The 19,507-nt window shown below is 38.7% G+C and overlaps 1 protein-coding gene across 1 annotated transcript; it reads left to right on the top strand.

The window, feature by feature from the left end:
• The first annotated feature begins 801 nt into the window (after nt 1–801).
• LOC134661323 (phosphatidylinositol 4-phosphate 5-kinase-like) lies at nt 802–16,446 on the top strand. Its single transcript, XM_063517334.1, has 9 exons — nt 802–1,078; nt 1,663–2,157; nt 7,911–8,982; nt 10,994–11,742; nt 12,382–12,606; nt 13,076–13,344; nt 13,563–13,683; nt 14,019–14,325; nt 15,818–16,446. Exons 2-8 carry the CDS (start codon nt 1,696–1,698, stop codon nt 14,319–14,321), a joined length of 3,201 nt encoding a protein of 1,066 aa, XP_063373404.1. The 5' UTR covers nt 802–1,078; nt 1,663–1,695; the 3' UTR covers nt 14,322–14,325; nt 15,818–16,446.
• The last annotated feature ends 3,061 nt before the right edge of the window (nt 16,447–19,507 follow it).

Below are 19,507 nucleotides of genomic sequence, written 5' to 3'. Positions count from 1 at the left end.
TGCTTCCGATACACACTCCAGGAAGCCCCGGGCTTCCCAGTCCAATGTCGAGATTGGACTATTACGTCTTAGTGAAACTACGTTAACCAAGGACCGTTGGTTAACCCCTTGTTCCACTCCCATGTAGCTAGGATGTCGATTATATAAGCATAAATATGTGTGTAAACACTCATCGGGGCAGGCTCCTGTTACCGCGTGGCGGCGCACCATGTACCGATCTCTAGTACCGACTCAGTACACCCAGCGCCGTCCTATTTAACGCCTCATGCACGTATTGCACTTACCTTCATTTCTTCTCTAATGGCGCCCAAATCGCCCAATGCCCATCATGCTTTTATTTCCCGCCATCAGAATTGTCACTCTGGCTGTCAGTGTTGCCACATGACAAAGTATAGTGTGTCAAAGGTCTGTTTGAATTCAAACAGAGAGAATCATAGTATCTTTGTCTTACACTAGTACTAGCACTCAGAAGAAAAGGATGAGTATAGTTTTTTTTGTTCCTATTTACTGACAAGATTTGGTTGACCCAGTATAGTAGCGGTTGATATACTTGGTCAACCAGATCTTGACAGTAGAAAAAGGCGGCAAATTTGAAAAATTTATATAGGTGCGAAAGGGATATCGTCCCATAGAAAATTTGAATTTCGCGCCTTTTTTTACTGACAAGATTTGGTTGACCAGCTATACCTCTTACCAGCTTACATCGCGCTTGGCGATGGTCGGGAGAATGAAGCGGGACTTTTGAGTTAACGGAAATTCCCGTCAGAGGGCGCGACTGGCGCTGTCACGTGACTCAACTCCCGCCGCCATATTGCGTTAGTGCGATGGTGAGAGCATTTTGCCGTCACTGGTATTTAATTATTAAAAATTATCTTTTACAGTTAAATAGTGGAGCGTACAAGTGAAATTTACCTCAAAACGTATTGAAATACATTTTAATTCATCTCGCTTCATTACATATTGTTTGTAAACGGTCAGTTCAAAGAAGAAAATTGTTCTGGGTTTCCACCATTGAAGTAACCAAGTGGTGAACGAGTATCAGGAAAGGTTCGAAGAAGCGAACCGAAGGCTGTGCTAGGTAAAGTACTTACAAATGCATGAATAAGTTAATGTTAGAAAAATACGTTTTTTTGTGTCATTATTAGTTAATTATTTACCGGCATTGATTGTTTACTTTGGTTATCGTAAATAAATGTTTGTTCTTATTCGAATAGTTAAATTATAATTTTTTCAATTCAGATGTTTTTTAAATCAGCGATTCTTTTGGTTCAGAGTGTTTGATTTTCTGTTTATGATGTGCTAACCGGAAAACTTAAGTCTTGTATGTATTCGATTTTGGAGCGAAATCCGCCGATCGCATGTGTAACTTTTTTATTTATATAATGCATCAACATGCTGAAGGTTAAAATTGTTTATTATATATACGAATTACTTTGAAATTATGACCTTTGAAATCCTAGTACATTATGTACACGTAGCTAGCTGTACGGAATTGTACCATGGAACCGCCATTTTGATTGCTAGCGCCTTGCCAGGGGGGAGAGGGTCGGCGGGAGGGGGCGGTGTACACTAAAAAAAATGTGACGCTCATTCAGTTGGAATCAGTTCTGAAGATCATGAGGATAATAAACCTAACCTTATACATTGTTTGTGTTTTGACAGGTACTGTCACATGGAATGTAGCTTTAGCTCAATATGAATGGAGAAGTGAATGGAACCATGGAGGAGCCTATGGAGATAGCTCCTGCTTCACCTGTCAACTCACTACACTGCAATAAAATTACCTCTGAAGACTGTAAACTTGAGAATAAATTGGAGGATAGTGAGAGTACAGAAATTAATAATCATTTAGAAAATAATGAGAAAGAGCCTGAAGATAAGGTCTCAGGGCCCAATGATGGAGACAACCATCATCAGGATGAAAGTATGGAACAAACTTCTGATTTAGCACCTACTAAGGAAATTAGTGATAGTGTTATTGAAAATCCTTTGGAAAATAACTGTGGCAATAGTAATGAATCATATCCAGAGTCCTTGAATAGCAATCAGGATAAGCCAATATTTGTAGAGCAGAAGATAATAAGTTGCGAAGATGAGAAGAGCAAAGACGGTGAGGCAGAGAACAATTGCAGTGCAGCTATGACCGTCAATGATGAGGTGAGTTGTATTTATCATCTAGGTATTCCTCATAGAACAGGGGTCACCAATTAGTTTCTTCAGGGGTCCGGTTCTTAAAATAAAATGACCATCATGGTCCATTTTTCATCGAGTTTATTAAATAAGCAAAAAAATAAATAGGTTGGCAGTCCAGATGCGGACCATGGTCCGCCATTTGGTGACCCCTGCTATAGAATGTTATTCATAATATTGTACTGGTAACCATGGTAACTCCAGGTTTAACCGGTTAACCCTGGTTTAGTGGAATGGTGCAAGTGGCACTAAGACATCTGAGTCTATGAAAAGTATACCAGGATTACTTGGTTTAGGTGTTCTCAAAGATCATACTTCTTACAAATAAAAATAATTATTGTTTACCTATTAACAAAACTGAATCCTAAAAACAATGATAACATAATGAAGTAAAAAAAATTGCATGCAATACTTAATTGATTAAATTTATATTATGTTAGTAGAACAGAATGGATAATTTTTGTTCTCATAATAAATCACTTATTTATTATGAGAACAAAAATTATCCATTCTGTTCATGTCATGTCATGTCATGGACATGCACCTAATAAATTATTATTATTTAAGCTTTATTTCTCGCACATCCTTTATAAAAATTACTTTTAGTTTGTTATATTTCCACAATGTGTGGTCCCTTGAGGGTAAAAGCCTCCTCCATCTTTTTCCAAAGTAATAATTATGCATTATGATTTTACGAAATATTTTATTTTAAATTTATAATTTTAAAAAAATACAAGTGGTTTATCAATGTTTATCATGTAAGGATTTCATCACATTTGCTACTTTGCGTATAGTGGAAAATGTATGAACTTGCAATAAATAATAATCAATGTGTAAACAGGTCCCAATGTGAAGGCCAGCTACACTTTCCCTATGCCACACTTACCCATTTACCATATTGACATTACATAAGATTTTCTTGAGTAAATTTTAGCTGAATTCTAGCAGGGCAGACCAAAATGAGTCTGTCCAGCTACAACAAATTTTATATTCATTAAAAAAAGAAAATGAAACACTAAAACCAACATAGTAACTGCAGTGCTAGGTCAATAGGGCCTGTTGTGTCTTTTTCTAACCCTTGTTGGGGTTCCGTACCTCAAAAGGAAAAAACGGAACCCTAATAGGATCACTCGTCTGTCTGTCCGTCCGTCTGTTACAGCCTATTTTCTCCGAAACTACTGGATCAATTAAGTTGAAATTTGGCACACATATGTAAGTTTGTGACCCAAAGATGGACGTGTAACGTAAATAAATGAATTTTAAATATGGAGGCCATTTTTGGGGGGTAAATGAGAAAATTAAAAAATTAAGTTTTTACAGTACATATGGGGCTACTTTTCCGCACTAGTGCGTAAAATAGCACTTTTCGTGCGTATGTCGAAACTTTAAAGTGCCATATGTGCTGTAAAACGTTGTTCGATACACGTGCGAATAGGTAATTCGCAACTCGTGTCGATTTAAAACGCTCCCTTCGGTCGTGTTCCTCTTTTTCGCACTTGTATCGAAGATAACTATTCTAACTATATTGTGTTATATATTAAATGAAAGAGCTCATTTTAAGGATCTCAAAGATTTTTTTTTCTAATTGTAGGATTAATAGTAATAGCAGTTATTCAAGAAAATAGGCAAAAAATGACCATTCCCCCCTTATCTCCGAAACTACTGGGTCTATAATTTTGAAAAAATACACAAACAATATATTTCTTTACCTATAGATGACAGGAAAACCTATTATAAATGTGCAGTCAAGCGTGAGTCGGCCTGAATGTACGGAACCCTTGGAACGCGAGTCCGACTCGCACTTGGCCGGTTTTTTATAAATTAGAGAAGGATGGGTAGTCTTATCTCGCGGGCGAGATACTGTGCTAAGCCGGGCGATAGGTACTTCACATATTGCGTTTAAATGTGTATGTGATATTCAGAAACAGAAAAGTGAGGTTTACTGAAAATGGTTAAAATCGCTAAAGCAGACAAGCCCTCTTTGTGCAACACTCCACATGTTCTTGTCTAAAATAAAGATTTAAGTGGGGCTCCCATACAACAAACGTGATTTTTGACCGAAGTTAAGCAACGTCGGGCGGGGTCAGTACTTGGATGGGTGATCGTTTTTTTGCTTGTTTTGCTCTATTTTTTGTTGATGGTGCGGAACCCTCCGTGCGCGAGTCCGACTCGCACTTGGCCGGTTTTTTTAATTTTTCCGGCCGTTGCCATGCAAATCGTTTACCTATACTATACGATACGAATTACGCATCCGAGCGCGCGCCTCTGTAGTCGCGCGGATTCCTGCGCTTTTTGAGAGTAGCTTATATAGGTATATAAGCTTAATTTTTCGCATTTTTGTGATCTTACGTAAGGACTTATAAAAAAAAATAAGTGGTCGACCCCTCCCCACTAAATGGTCTTACGTAATAAATGAATGGCGCCTAAGTATTATTTCAGTTTAGACGTACAATTATATGTACAGACAGTCGGTGCCCTAACATAAGTATCCACTTTTCTATAAGTACAATTAGTATATGGCGCCCCACGGCGATGCCCCAACCCACGTGGGTACTCAAGTTGGGGCTCCGATCGTACTATTTAATTAAGCCAATTAGAATTATAATAAATAAATATAAGTCTTAGTCATTAAGCCTTACCAAACTAAAGTCTATTCTTTTATTCGGTAGACTTTAATGTATTATTATTGGCTTCCTAACCATACCTGGGCGTGTAGCCACAAGATGACAGTCGTTCCCTCCGAGCCGAACAATACGGTAGTCTCTCTCTATCACTCTTCCATATTAGTGCGACAGTGACAGTTGCGTTTCTAGTTGGGACTATGCAGATACCTCTGTAGGAACAGGGTTTATAATGCTATTTATCTCTTTCACACTTACACGACTTTAACAAGTGTGAAAGAGATAACGTTGTAACTTCGGACGTCTATTGATATCGCCACTTACGAGTTTACGCAGTTTTATGATATCCCGCCGTTTTAGAGTTTAAAGGGCAACTTGTACGTCTACGTGTATTGTAGTCTGTAAGAGCTTCATTCTGTCAAAATATTCTTTGCTCGGCTAGGTATCACTGGATCGAATATGCGCCGGATCGATATAGTCGGGGTGAATATACTTAGGTACAATCGACCACTTGCACGACTTACTCGCTGGTAGGGTTACCAGATACAAATTTAGAATTTCCTGTCAAAATTCCTGATTTCCGAATATTTTTCCTGACATTCATATTTTTCACGAACTGATTTCCATGCGGTTTTCACCTATCAATAGAGTGTTTCTTGATTAAGGTTTAGTTGTGTAATTTGTAAAGGTTTTGTGTTTGTGTAACCCGTCCGAAGCCGGGGCGGGTCGCTATAGTCCCATATAATACACGCTCGCAAATGTCAAATTAGGCTTTCTAACTCGGAATATCAGTGTGCGCTTGTACCAAGCAGTCAGTGTACAGTAACCTCCGAGTCCGTATCTAGCCAATGTCGAAAGTAGGTTGTGAGTTTTGAGGCTTAGGGTCTTTGACCAACGTTACGGTTGCGCAACATCGGCTCGCGATGGCTCGTGACGGATTTTCATATATTTTCGTTGTGCTTTGCGTAATCGGTTTATAAAGATAAACAGAATAAATTATTTACTCATATTAGCCTATGAAGAGTCACACTTTATTTTATTAATAAAAGTAATTACGGCGACCTTAAGAAATTTAATAAGTTGTGTGTCTTTTACAATTTTATTATTCCTTTTGATACCCCACTAGATAATTATTGGGTAAAGACTTATATGTAATCAAACATACATTTTGGCGCCAAAATGCGCCGTTTCGATATTTTAATAATGCCACAACTGAGACGAAACCATGACACCTCTTACATTGATGTCGTCCGTAGGCTGTAGCGATTGCCACTCACTTTTCATTTCTGCTGCTCACGGACTGTATGTTATGATTCCTGGCATTTTTGACCATTCTGTAAAGTTACCATTTGAAAACGTGATTACACAATGCTGAAGTTGTTTGTTTTAAAATATGCGATTGAGGATCACGTTTCGAATAATTTTCATGGTGTCATATTTAGCATATAGAGCTCAATATTACCAGCATGGCGTTGTCGGCAGTCGAAAATAGAGTACCACGTGTCCTAACGGGAGTCAAAAAACAATGACACCACTAACGATAAAAAAAACGGATCTAAAACAGGGACGTCAAAGCAACAATCGCTACATAAAATGCAATCCATGTGTCAATATTATAACTTATGCTTCCTGTATAAAACGGTACGGCACGGTAAAACGGGTAAACCATACGCACGGTCCAAAGCCACCTACCTACCTACTTAGTTGTGCGACAGCAGTCGAGCTTGCGGTCTGTTTTCAAAGTGTAAACCTTGACTGTAAAGTCGGCGCCAATATAATATGATCCCTAAGTAGTCGACAGATATGCGCAATTCGGGGCCACACTTACATTGGCCCACCTGTGGTTAAGAGATAGGGTAGCGTTGTGACTAACGGGCCTGTCGGTTGCACTCCTCACACTCGCCCCGCCCTATAGTATGAAATTAAAAACCCGTAGACTCCGGGGGACATATTCAGATTTTTTAAATATAATACTAACTTGATTTCAATTCCCGTACGTCCCTCTCGCACCAGTTTAAGTTGCGAATGGAACGCACTGATATTAAAATGAAATTAGTGATTAATATTTTTTTATTTGAATATGCATCTGCATTATGTCTATGTTGATATTTAGTTACAATGAATTGCAAACTTGAAACATTGACGAAATATGAGATTGAAGTAAAAAATACTGTTATATTTTCGTGTAGTGGTGTTATTGAACTGAAGTGACCTTATTATTGTTTGAGATTGTATTTCTAATTCTTTTCATGTTACTGCTGACACTTTAACGAACTTAAAATTTAGAAAGGAATACTTGCAGACCGATATCATAGATAGAGAAATAAGCTAAGTAGGTATGTACATAGTAAGTTTAGAGAACTTACTCCATGCATATTAGATAAAAAGTATAAAAACCCATTTGTAATAATAAGTGTCAAGCGAGCTTTGCGAAAACGTATTTATTTCAGTGTTAAGCTTAATAATATTAAGTTTTAAGCGTTAAAACTTATTAATAATAATGTTTTTGAGGTAAGGGTTTTATGCATTGTATTCAGCAAAAAATAAAATTCACACTATTAAGAACCCGTAAGATTAACAATTCAGATTGAGACAGTTAACGTGTTAAAGATAAATATAGAAAAAAATCATGAAAGTAGAGTGTAATTTTTTTTAATCAGCCCATAAAGTAATCATGGACAAAATCTTTTAAATTATTAACTATACCTTCTAACTATCTCATACCGTGTGCTGATGCTGAAACGGATAAAAATGACTGTTTTTGGATATGTGGCTTTCCATAAGATCAGGGTCCTTAACGTCATGTGCAATAAGGACCTTTCTATTAGAATATGTTAGAATTTCAGATGGAAACAAGCTTATTGTACTCAAAGCATAAGGATGCAATGCCCTTCTGCGATGGAAAGCCACATATAATGTTAGTTCACTGTTTTATAATTGCTACACTTTGCAACAATTTATTAACGGTTTTTGAAGTGTCATAGTGCTCTTGATAGATATTTGATGGCGACATTGACATCGAACTAAAGACGAAATAAATATTACAAATTGCTGTGTCAAATGCACTAACATCCACTATATGTTTTTATTTATTTCAAGGAATCTGACGAGGAAATTGACTCTGAAGAAGATTCATCTGAAGAAGGGTCAGAGCTGTCTGCCGTGCCAAGAGCCGAGGACACCGTCAGTATTAATTCGGACTCCGAGCCCGATCGCGGCGACGACACCTCACAAGAGAGTCAAAGAAATAACAGCAGCGAAATAATCATCTTAGAAAACGACAATGGACCTGACAACCAGAATGGGAACTCCCGCGATTCCGCAGCCGCTGAGGTTCACGAGATTATAAGTGATAATGATAATGACGATTGTGTCATGACTAACGACGAAAAGTCCAGTTCAAGTGTTAGTGAGAGTAGAGTACAACTGCGGCGCAGCAATAGAGCGATTAAAAGGAAAATTTACGTTGACGAGGAAATGGAAAACGGGGGTGACGGATCTGATATTGAAGAGGTAGAGATGGAAGATCCATTAACTCGTAAATCCAAGCCTATAGTCGTAAACGATACTAAGGCCTTAGTTGCGATGGCAGCGAAGCAATCTAAGATGACTATTATTAATCAGAAAAAGGAACCCACAGTTGTTATTATAGACACAAATTCAATTATATCTGGGAAGAGTTCCACGCCAGCGCCCCCGAAGTCGTCCGTAACGTCTATGACGGCCGAGAATTTATATCAAAGTATTGTAGCCCGTGGCACGACCGTCACCCCAGTGAGTAGTAAAACGGTGAGCAGCACTAACACTGCCACTTCTCAAAACGCAACCCAGACTGCGCAACCGAACATACTGCCGTCTTTGACTGACGATATGTTCGTCGTAGAAGCACCCTCTTTTATCGTACCTTACGTTTATGAAAAACCTTCCATAAAGCCATTTAGAGAATTTGTAGACATATTAGGTAAAGAATTAGAAGAACAAAGAGCCAAAGAAGAGGAAGAAAGATTAGAAAAAGAAAAACTGGAGAAAGAGAAACGAGAGCAAGAGAAAAAAGAAAGACGGGAGCGAGGTGAAGAAGTGGAAGACTCCGAGGACGAGCAGCAGAAGGACAAGGACACCGCCAAGGGTGATGACGAAGACGGGAAGAAGAAGAAAAAGGCTGAGAAAAAAGGTAGGACCATACTGTTGTTGACTTACTTGTATGTATAACTCGTGTATGGAATTTGTTATACAACTTTAGAACGTGTAATTTTCCACTTCCTAAACAATTTGAAGACCTAAGTTCCCTTACCTGACCATTCCTTTTGTAAAAAGAAATATCCCTTAATGTAATTTCTGCAAAATGGTGTCCCTTTAAAGAGCTTGATGTATTTATCACCGATACGTAGTAGTCAGATGGAGATATGTTCAACGTGTCTCACGTATTGCGGCGTCCCTCTCGTCAGTTACTAAATTCAGGAAGGTTCAAGGTGTAACTTTGGCAGAAAATCCTCTGAGCGAAATGTGATCACTTAGTATAGAAAAAAACCTCCAGTTCCATGAGTTTTAGTAAACTTTATTGTAAAATAGCTTGCATATGATCTAATAAACAAGATATATATCAATATAATTTTTCATTTACAAGGGAAACGTAAAAATCTAAGTGCTATAAAATAAATAACGAACTTTGGCAAAAGTAACTTCGTCAAGTACATTTTGCTGATTAAGAGAAAATGCATAGACTCGACAACCTGATGATATTACAAAATGCGAATGTAACTCTGTCTGTCTGTCTTTTCCGTCTTCAAGCTTAAACCGCTCAGCCGATTTAGATGACATTTGATATGGTGATAGTATGAGGCTCGTGGAACATTGTATTGTATTGTAGTACGGGCGATTTTCCGCAACTCGACGTCCTGCGCCTATTTTGCGTGATAGGGGCTAGTCCTGCCAGCCCAGCTCCTCGAGGAATCCTATCAAACCTTTGATGTTGAGTAGGACCTCGGGGAGATCTCTCGGGGATCCGAGATGTTTTGCCCTGTATGGGGCCACTCCGCTGCATTCCAACACCACGTGAGAGGCTGTTTCTTCCTTCACCATGCATCCACGGCATAGGGGACTGTCTGTGACACCTGTTATAAAAAGATGTTTGTTAAAAAGTCCATGACCTGTTATGACACTGGTTACCATACTCAGACGAACTTTTCCTAGTTGAAGGAGTGCCCTTGTGAGCTTACCGTTGATGCTAGGCATGGCTTGTTTGGCCTGTCTGCATCCAGTCTGGTTTAGCCAGTGTTCTGTGTGTAGTTTCCCTGTGCGTGCCAGCAGCATTGAGCGTACCTTGCTAAACGGTATCGGGTGAGTCGGTTCCGGGCCAATCGCCCCCGCACCCGATCCTTGTCTGGCAAGCTCGTCCGCAGCATCGTTACCTCGGGATCCACTGTGTCCCTTGATCCATTGTAAGGTGATCTTGTTGTTCTGACATACCTCCATTAGTCGTTCGTGGCATTCGTGTATGAGTTTGGATGTAACTATATGGCTTTTTAGGGCCATTAAGACTGCTCTACTGTCGGAGAGTATGCGGATGGAGGATCCTACTACCTTCCTTGCAGTGATGGCAGCCGCCGCGTTTATGATACCCATGCACTCAGCTTGGAATACCGAGCTATGGGATCCTAGCGGAGTGGTGATTGACATGTTCAGGTCTTCTGAAAAGGTTCCAGAGCCCGATCCGCTGTCTGTTTTGGACCCATCAGTGAAGATTCTCAGCTCCCGGGGATTGAGTCCTTCGTAGTTGTCGTCCTCATATAATTGTATTTTGTACCTTTTGTCGAAGATGGCTTGTTTGTGAATTCGATCCGTGCCTGCCGTGAGCACTGGAAATTCGTTGTATACCTTTTCCAGGCATGTTGTGTGAAGAGCTCCTGTGATGTTAGACCATATATTGAGGGTTCGCAACCTTACTCTCGTGGGTCTACCCTATGGTAGTCTTTATAAATCATCTTCATCATTCCACGCAGACATAATTGTAAGCAGTAATTATGGGCATTGGGATCTAGGAATTACAATAAATAAATATTATAGTACATTTTTACACAAATTGACTAAGCCCCACTGTAAACAATACATAAAAAGTATTTTTATTTACTAAAGAAATAAAATGTTGTCTTGGTACCTAACCAATATTTAATAAAAATTTTCAGAAAGGAGACGTCGTAAAAACGAAGAAGAAGATGATGTCTCGTGGGACGGTGAAAGTTCCACAGATTCAGAGGATGATATTAATAGTGACGAGGAAGATAAGACTGTTGTCATTAAGGATAAAGCTGATTCTATAGAGGAAATTAAAGACGTAACAGAACTAATTGCGGATAAGGTTACCACTGGCAAATCGGACAATTATTTTGATTGCTCACTCGGAAAGTTCTTTATAAACATTGGACTGAACTTTGTGCAGGAATATGTACAAAATGATTTATTGAAGCAGCAGAACCGAAAACTTTACAGGGAAAAGAAAGCCGGCCACAGCACAAAGGCGACCGAGTCTTCTATAGCGTCGCTCATGAAAAATCTCGAGTTTAGCAAAGAGAATAATGCACCTTACCGATATCCTCAAATTAAATGTGAATTTTGTAGTTTCAAAACCGAATCCATGTTAGTAATGTCCCATCACCTGGAAACGCCGCACATGAAAAATAACGTTTATAAATGTAATTTCTGTGCATTTGAAATTCGAAGTCCTCATGATATTCTTTACCACATGGAAGCGGAGCATAATACGCGGGGGAAGTTGGAGCGAGCGCCAGCTTACCACCAGTGCGCCAACTGCCCCTTCGAGGACAACGGAAAGGGCAAGCTGGCCCGGCATCTCATCCCGTGCGCTAAGAAATTCAAGCCGGAAACAAACCTGGCGCCTCCCGTCGAGTGGGAACCTCCAGCCAAAATACCAAAGGTACTTTCTATGGTTTTACTATTGTTTTTTTCCACATGTTTTACTGGTCATTCTATTTTATAATTATTATGTATCCTAAATGTGACGAAGACATTCAACATCTCATTTTATCTTTGATACATTTTTCATCACACCAGCTCGTAATCTCAAAAACCAATCTTGATAATTTCAAAAACGAATGAAATGGCGCATTTTATCCACATAAGTGGCAAAGTAAATAGATGCAAATTTTAGGTAGTTTCCTCATTTTCACTGGTGGAATTGACTTTTAAGTGATGAATTTGAATGATATTTAACAGCATTTATTTGGTTGTGATTTGTAATGTTTTACAGTAAAAATTTTTTCGTGTTGGTATGGTGAAAAATGTGTTCTCGTGACTTAAAACTCGCGCAGATATTCCATTTTCAAACCACTCGCTACGCTTGTGGTTCAATTTTGGAATCTCCTTGCTTGGATATTAATATTAGCACGAGTGGTTAAATAACAACTTTGCCCCTTCTAAACAAGTAACTATTTTAACCAATCCGCACTTTGTGTAAATATTAAATTTGTATTTATTTTAATCGTGTTATGTATTAAACGTAATATGAAACAAATTGACGGAATCATGTTTTCATTTCGCGTTCAAAATGTTTCAGATAACGAGAGCACGGAATAACATGTTGGGATCGTACCAAAGCGGTTTCGGTCGGCCGCAGCTCGGCAACAACATGGTCCGCGCGCCGAACATGTCGAGCGTGCTGGGCGCGGGCGCGGCGTTCCGGGCGCGGGGCCGCGCGCCCCTCGCCACGCCGACACGCCCCGCCATGCTCGGCTCCACCATGATTCGAGGCGTCATGGTGCGGCAACCTACGCCCGCTCTGGTATATTATCTTTTCCTTACCTATATCTACCGAACTTTATTTACTTTAATTACAATCAGTGAGCGATTATACATCTTCATTCTATAGATACTGACTTTTGTATAATAATGACATAGTTATAGCAACATTACCATTTTACACGAGTTACATAAATCAGGACCTACTAGGAATGAAGACATTAATTCATCAATTGACGTAATATATCACTCGAAAGTGCAAGAGCAAATAGAGGGAGGCCCCTGGTTACAAATGTTACCCACTTTTATTTTACTAATCAATAATTCACACCGTTCTCCTTACATGTAAAACTACACTAATTACAAAAATATATGTTACCTTACGGAATACCTTTTCAATGTCTATGTCAAATACATTAGGTCAAAAAGTTTCATAGTAAAATGGTTATTATAGATTTGCCATAATTATTCACTACGAATCGCGCACAATTAAATGTAACATGTCCTTTCAGAATAACAACAAGAACGCCATGGTGGGCAAGTCGATGCACCAGCCGTCGATCTCGATCACGCCGCTGCCGCGGCACCCGCAGCCGGCGGCCGCCGCCGCGACCGCGCCCGCGCACACCAAGAGCACGTTCGTCATCTGCGAGATATGCGACGGCTACATCAAGGACCTAGAGCAGCTCCGCAACCACATGCAGTGGATACACAAAGTCAAAATACACCCCAAAATGATATACAATAGGCCGCCGCTCAACTGCCAAAAGTGTCAATTCAGGTGATTAAAACTTATACAACTATAGACTAGTGTCAATAAACCTATTTTGGTAGTTCGTTGCTTTGCTCGTTAGCTACTTTTCAAGTGGACTTTCATATAAAGAAAACAGATTTTTGTCTTTTTAAGTAAATCAAATAGTAATGAAATGTTACAACCAAAATTCACAACCAAGTTATAAAAAAATCTTATTAAAAAACGAGTCGTGTGGTTGTTTTCAGATTCTTCACTGATCAAGGGCTAGAACGGCACCTGCTGGGGTCGCACGGCCTGGTGACGAGCTCCATGCAGGAGGCGGCCAACAAGGGCAAGGACGCTGGCCGGTGTCCTGTCTGTGGCAGGGTGAGTTTACACACTTGCTCCTTATTCAATTAAGACTATTGGGTTTGACAGTTGTTTAATGAGGAAGCAGGATAGTTTGTACAATTGTGCAGAGCCACGTACGCCGAGTCTGGGGGCGTGGCGTTTGTATCGATTCCGATGCCGGCGCGCGTTCACTTGTAAAATTTACTTAATGCCACCTAGTAGACAATTCACCATGTAATTAATGGACTGCGCGACGAATGTCATACTAAACTAATACTCCGTTCATATGCTCATATATCATGGGATGTGCCAAATATGCTGGTGTATCTCTCCCTAGAATGTTGTCCTAATTTACGTCGTTATCTTTGCAGGTATATCAGTGGAAGTTGCTCAACCATGTAGCTAGAGACCATAATCTGACGCTGAAGCCGGCGCACCTATCATACAAGTGCACAGTGTGCACAGCTACCTTTGGAATGTACAAACAGTTCGAGAACCACGTTTACTCGGCGCACAGCGTGGTGGCCAAGCGCGTGATGGACAAGAGCAAGCCGGCCGCGCCCGCCGCCAAGCCCAACGACTCGCTGCTCAAGCCGCTCAAGATCAACGACGAAATCACCATCATACCGCAGCCGGTCAAGGCCTCCACCCCCACGCCCGCGAAGGATAAATAATAAGGTAACTTCACCACACCAAAAAAAACCTTTTCAATTAATTCATAATTGCATTCATATATAAAAAAAATCTAAAAAGCCTATTATAGGAAAGGCAAGCTTCTTGATTTTGTTTCCAATTACGAAGACTAAGAATCGATACCGATTTTAATTTTACCTAGACATTTATTTACTGACACAAAAGGTAAAAAAAAATCCTAAAATGTTAATATCATATTCGCTTAATTGTGTTTAGTACTCATGAATTAGATCAAGGTTTATATTAATGAAGCTGTTTGGCGAAAGTAATGATTATGTTATTAACTAATAAAGTGGCTTGCTAGGTCCTGGTGAGGAATTGCTAGATTTTAACTGATTATTATTACAAAGACAGTGACGGTTTTTCAATATTACAACTGAAAAATAATGCAGTTGGTATGTTTCTTGTACGTAAACTGATATAAGCATTTACAGTTCTGTGTAAGAAATGCTTAATATTTATGTTGATTCTGAATTTGATTGAACAATTACTTTGCTGTGGCTGCATATGCGAGTGTTTAATAATATATATATACTCTTGTAAAATTGATGTGTTAGCGTGTGTGAGATATTTTTTGATACACAAAAAGATGTGGCAGTCTAAAGAATCAATAAAAGGATGCGGGAATCGCTTTCCAAACATTAATATTTATATTTATATTGTTACTGGTTAGCAAGTACGAAAGGGCCCTGTGATGATCTGATGATCCAACAATTTCTGACTAACCTGAAATTATCCCCACTGCACTGGCCCTTTTCTAAGCCTATTTTTACCTACATTGTAACATGATCGCGACAACGACTGAGATATTTCTAGGCACTAGCATGTCGGTGAGTTGTTCAGCATATTATTGAAATTGGCAGAAATGAGTAATGTTATTTGCACCCGAGTAGGTGACTATTTGGTATGATTAATTACTAATGCACTCTTGCAAAGCGAATTTAAGTGAATATTTACTTCTGCTCTATTTAATGATAGCTAGAGCCATCACATAAATCCAATCCTTATTTTGGTCGGTAGTACTTCATTAATGCCTTGTCATCAGATATACAAAAACTTACTCATTTAATAAATACCAACCGGTAATTGGTAAAAATTTATACTTACTAGATTTAGAGCTTGAGATAACATTGTAATCGCGGTATAGTCTTAGGGTATATAGTTATTATAGTAATCCATTAGCTTATTTGCCACCATTACATATCTAAACAGGCGGCAAAAAGAATTGCAAGAATTTTTAAAATAGCGCAAGTATAACACATGTTCTCTTTTTATGCTGCGTTTCATGAAATGCAATGCTATGCTAATGCGAATCATGTGTATAATTTGTATAATTATGTCAGAATCAGCCGGTCATGTTTTCATGCCACATCCCTATTGACACAATATCTGTCTTTGGTCAGTTAATTTAGTTGGTGTCAGTACTATGTGTGATTTGTACCATTAGGCGAGTTGACTGAGAGCGCGCTTGTTGCAGGCTCGGCCGGGGACGCCGCCAGCTTGCCGTCGCCTCTCGCCACCAGGTAGCCTCCGCGTCGCCTGAACTCGACGAACAGTCAACCATTAGTATACATTTCAATTACATCCTACAATTAACTATCTAGATTTAAAGTCACTTAAAACAATAAGATCACTGATACATACGAGCAATAAATTAAGAGCATATCTCGAGGTGTAATTTGACCTTTTTGCTTTTTAGGAGTGGAAGATCCTTCGACTTGTTGGTAGCAATGTGTTTATTGTATGTATTGTGTTACTTTATTTGGTACTGAGGAAATTTGCACTGCCTAGGCTAATTGAGCCAGTGATATGTTGAACGACTGTTATACAATCCGTTTGACAGACTAAGATTTCTTGGCTTAAGTTAGTTGTGCGGTATTGCCGCAGACAAGACGCAGTGTTAGTGACTGAAGTGCACGTTAGTTATTAAAGGATCTAACGTGGCATTAGTGAACCTTTGACAAATTGGAATGTATACTAAACGCTTAGAGCATTTTTCAATGTGGGCTCTAAATACCTCAGGATTTTTATCGTCGAAAATAATAGATTTGAAATATATCTTTTGTTACAACATCGTGTTCTGTAGTTTCAAATGCTGGTTCTGAACACTTGATTTATATATATATGATATATGTATTATGAGAGGCTGTGTTATATGCCTCATTTTTGTATAATTGATCTTTGAAGCTAGATGAACGGTTTATCTGATATTAGAATCTTAATGCACCGAAATTAACGAATTTACGGTTTAGTTGCCGCAGCTGTAAAGGGATCTCCATGCCAAGCAAAGAATAGTTTAAAAATGAAAGTTGTTTTGCGGGTCAACAGCTTCGTATTGTGACATAGCTCACACTCTGCAGGCCAGGTAACGTCACAACTTACATACATCGTCCCCTGAAGGCTGCGATAAGGCTGGTCTTCTAAAGGTGGTGTTAGGGGCATGGCACACTGCGTCCGATTCGCACGTCGCTCCGACGTGCGAACGGGATGTCGCTATAATACGCGCATAGCGTTGTCTCGCTCAAACTTCGGAGCGACGTGCGAATTGGACGCAGATGCATCTGATCGTCAAATAACGAACTGCAACTCGTTGGTTTCAAATCAATAGCATATTGGATCCGTAGTTTGGTTTACACAATACTGGTCTCCTAAACCAAATAGCGCTATCTCAAGAACTAATTATTTTGACATAGTACATTGTGCAACGAAGGGGTTAAGCGAAATTTTGTAAACGAGGTGTATGATTCCCGACAGCCGCAGGTTAGAGGAATCAAAGACTAGTTTACAATATTCTTACCCCAGGAACCCGGAATACAATATGTTTTTAATCACACTTGCAAAGAAAAAACTAAATTTTAAGCGAAAGAATTAGCATATAGCATTCAGCCACGATTGAAAATTGTGCGAAAATTATTTGAAACAGCTATTAATTAAATTAAATATTTTTAAACATAAACAAAAATGCATATTAAATTATAAACGTCAATATTTTAAAACTCCTACCTTGACTTTAAACAATAGTATATTACTTACAACCTAAGTATTTAGTTCGTATGAATTTGTGACATAATTAAAAAAGAAATCTAGAGTTATAGCTTTTTTTTTACAATACCTACATACCTCCCGTGGGTACAATATATGATATTTACCCTTCAGTACACCTGTATGAAATAAGATCTATTTCGAGCAAGTGTGATGAAAATGGAATCATGCGTCAGCTATAGAAACTTATAAATTTTCTTTTGAGACAGCGCTGTTTGGCTTAGTAGGGCAGAATAGTACATTACATACCTAGGGAGGTGAATTCGTGAATGCTCCAGATCGCAGGTGTTTGTGGCCCGAACCGAAGGTGAGAGCCATAAATATGCGATCTCGGGCTTTACGAATTACCGCCCGTGGTTTGTCGAAAGTTTTAGAAGTGAGATTTTTCTCTTCGCGTAGCGGGAAGAAAATACCACTTACGGGCCTAGGGTGACGTAATAATTATTCCTTTTGTCTAAACGTTAATAGAAGGTGCTTTATAAGACCAGTCCGCAGTTTGATTGTCGTTATCTATATGTACATAATAAGATTAATAAGTAAAAAAAAACTGTATGTGTCTCGTTTTAATGAGATGTCTTTTGTCTAGTTTTATATGCAGTGTTACAGATTTATAACGATTTTATAATTCACGGATTTTTACGGGAGAACATACAGGATGACTTCATAGACGAAATACAATAAAACACTTGATTCTGGCTCCATAAATACACCTTTATAAACAATGGATACCTAATGGTAATTTTATCTAAAGACTAGAAAAACACTGTATGGTTTGATTTACCGTTAAAATTATGACCTCTACCTTTAACTAAATATTTAAAATGTTAACGCAAACAAATTTACTACATCCAAATCGTTTTTGTACATTAGTTCATATAATACATAAAATATATGACATGAGTTTGACATATAGTTCAATAAACTTATTGGAACTCACATACGGAATGTCGTTTGTACGAAAACTGCACTAATCCCAATAAAGCCTGTCGCCTGTCAAAGAACCTGTCGACCGGGATGCTAAGATATGAAATATACTTCTGATTATTTTAACAACGTGAGATTAGTCGAAAAAAGGTACACATAGTATGGTTTTGTATTACGTCCTGAAGTCACTGTATAAATCACAAATACAATTAAAAGCATTGGGTACGCTAAACATTAAGCTTTGCTGGCTACAGGAGCTCGATTTATATGTTTGCAAAAATGCAGTAATATATCATCTAGCTATTGAAACATTCATTGAGTTAAAACGACCAAGATATTACGTTTCCGTTACTTTCCTTGCTTTGACTGGTGGCAAAATGCCACGAGCTATTTTCACAAGCCCTTCATACGTAGGTACACGTTCCAACTAAAGGACATGTCACTTGATAATTCGAATAAATTTCAAACTAGAGAACTAACGCCTTGGGAGGAATTCCGAACACAGAAAATTCAACACCTTTACGATTTTTAGTTAGAAATTAAAGAGACTTTTTCATAGTGGAATAAAAAAAAATTGTGGTAGTGGTCAAAAATACTTTCGACTTCGTATCGTTCCTAAGTCCTGATTTTCAGTTTCATTGGAACGGCTTATACCTATAGGGATATAGGATGTTACCTACTGTTTCAATTATGTTCAATATACATTTACTTATAGATACAAATACATGCATCATATTGCCGAAACCGTGACTTGTGGTGGACTTGAAAATGCGCAGCTAAATGTTTTTTAGCGGATTTGGCGTCGTAGCCGAGATGCCGATCGTTTATCGACAAACGCCAATAGTAAAGTAAAAATGTAACGGGATGATACATGTGATCGAAACTTAACGTGATCATTTCCATAAATCAAGTTTTGATTGGCGTTTTCTGTAAGCGATTGTCATCTGGCTAGGCCTCCGACATGTTAGTCTTACAATAGTCTTGCAAATAGTAAAAAGTTATCTGTACCTTCTCTAATAACACTTGTTCATCTTTTCGTGCGTGTTTGTACATATTTGTACAGTTTGGGTTGAACAGAGAATCAATGGCCAAAATGAAACCCAGTGATCACTGACTTAATATAAAAGAAATAGACACACAAAGCAGAACAAAAACGTCAAGAAATGTGGATCCCAATGACGTTTCGCACCATTTGCATTGA

Source organism: Cydia amplana, chromosome Z (genome assembly GCF_948474715.1).
Source record: "Cydia amplana chromosome Z, ilCydAmpl1.1, whole genome shotgun sequence".
NCBI lineage: Eukaryota > Metazoa > Arthropoda > Insecta > Lepidoptera > Tortricidae > Cydia > Cydia amplana.
The sequence above is the reverse complement of the archived record's forward strand: the minus strand, read 5'-3'. Positions and strand labels throughout refer to the sequence as shown.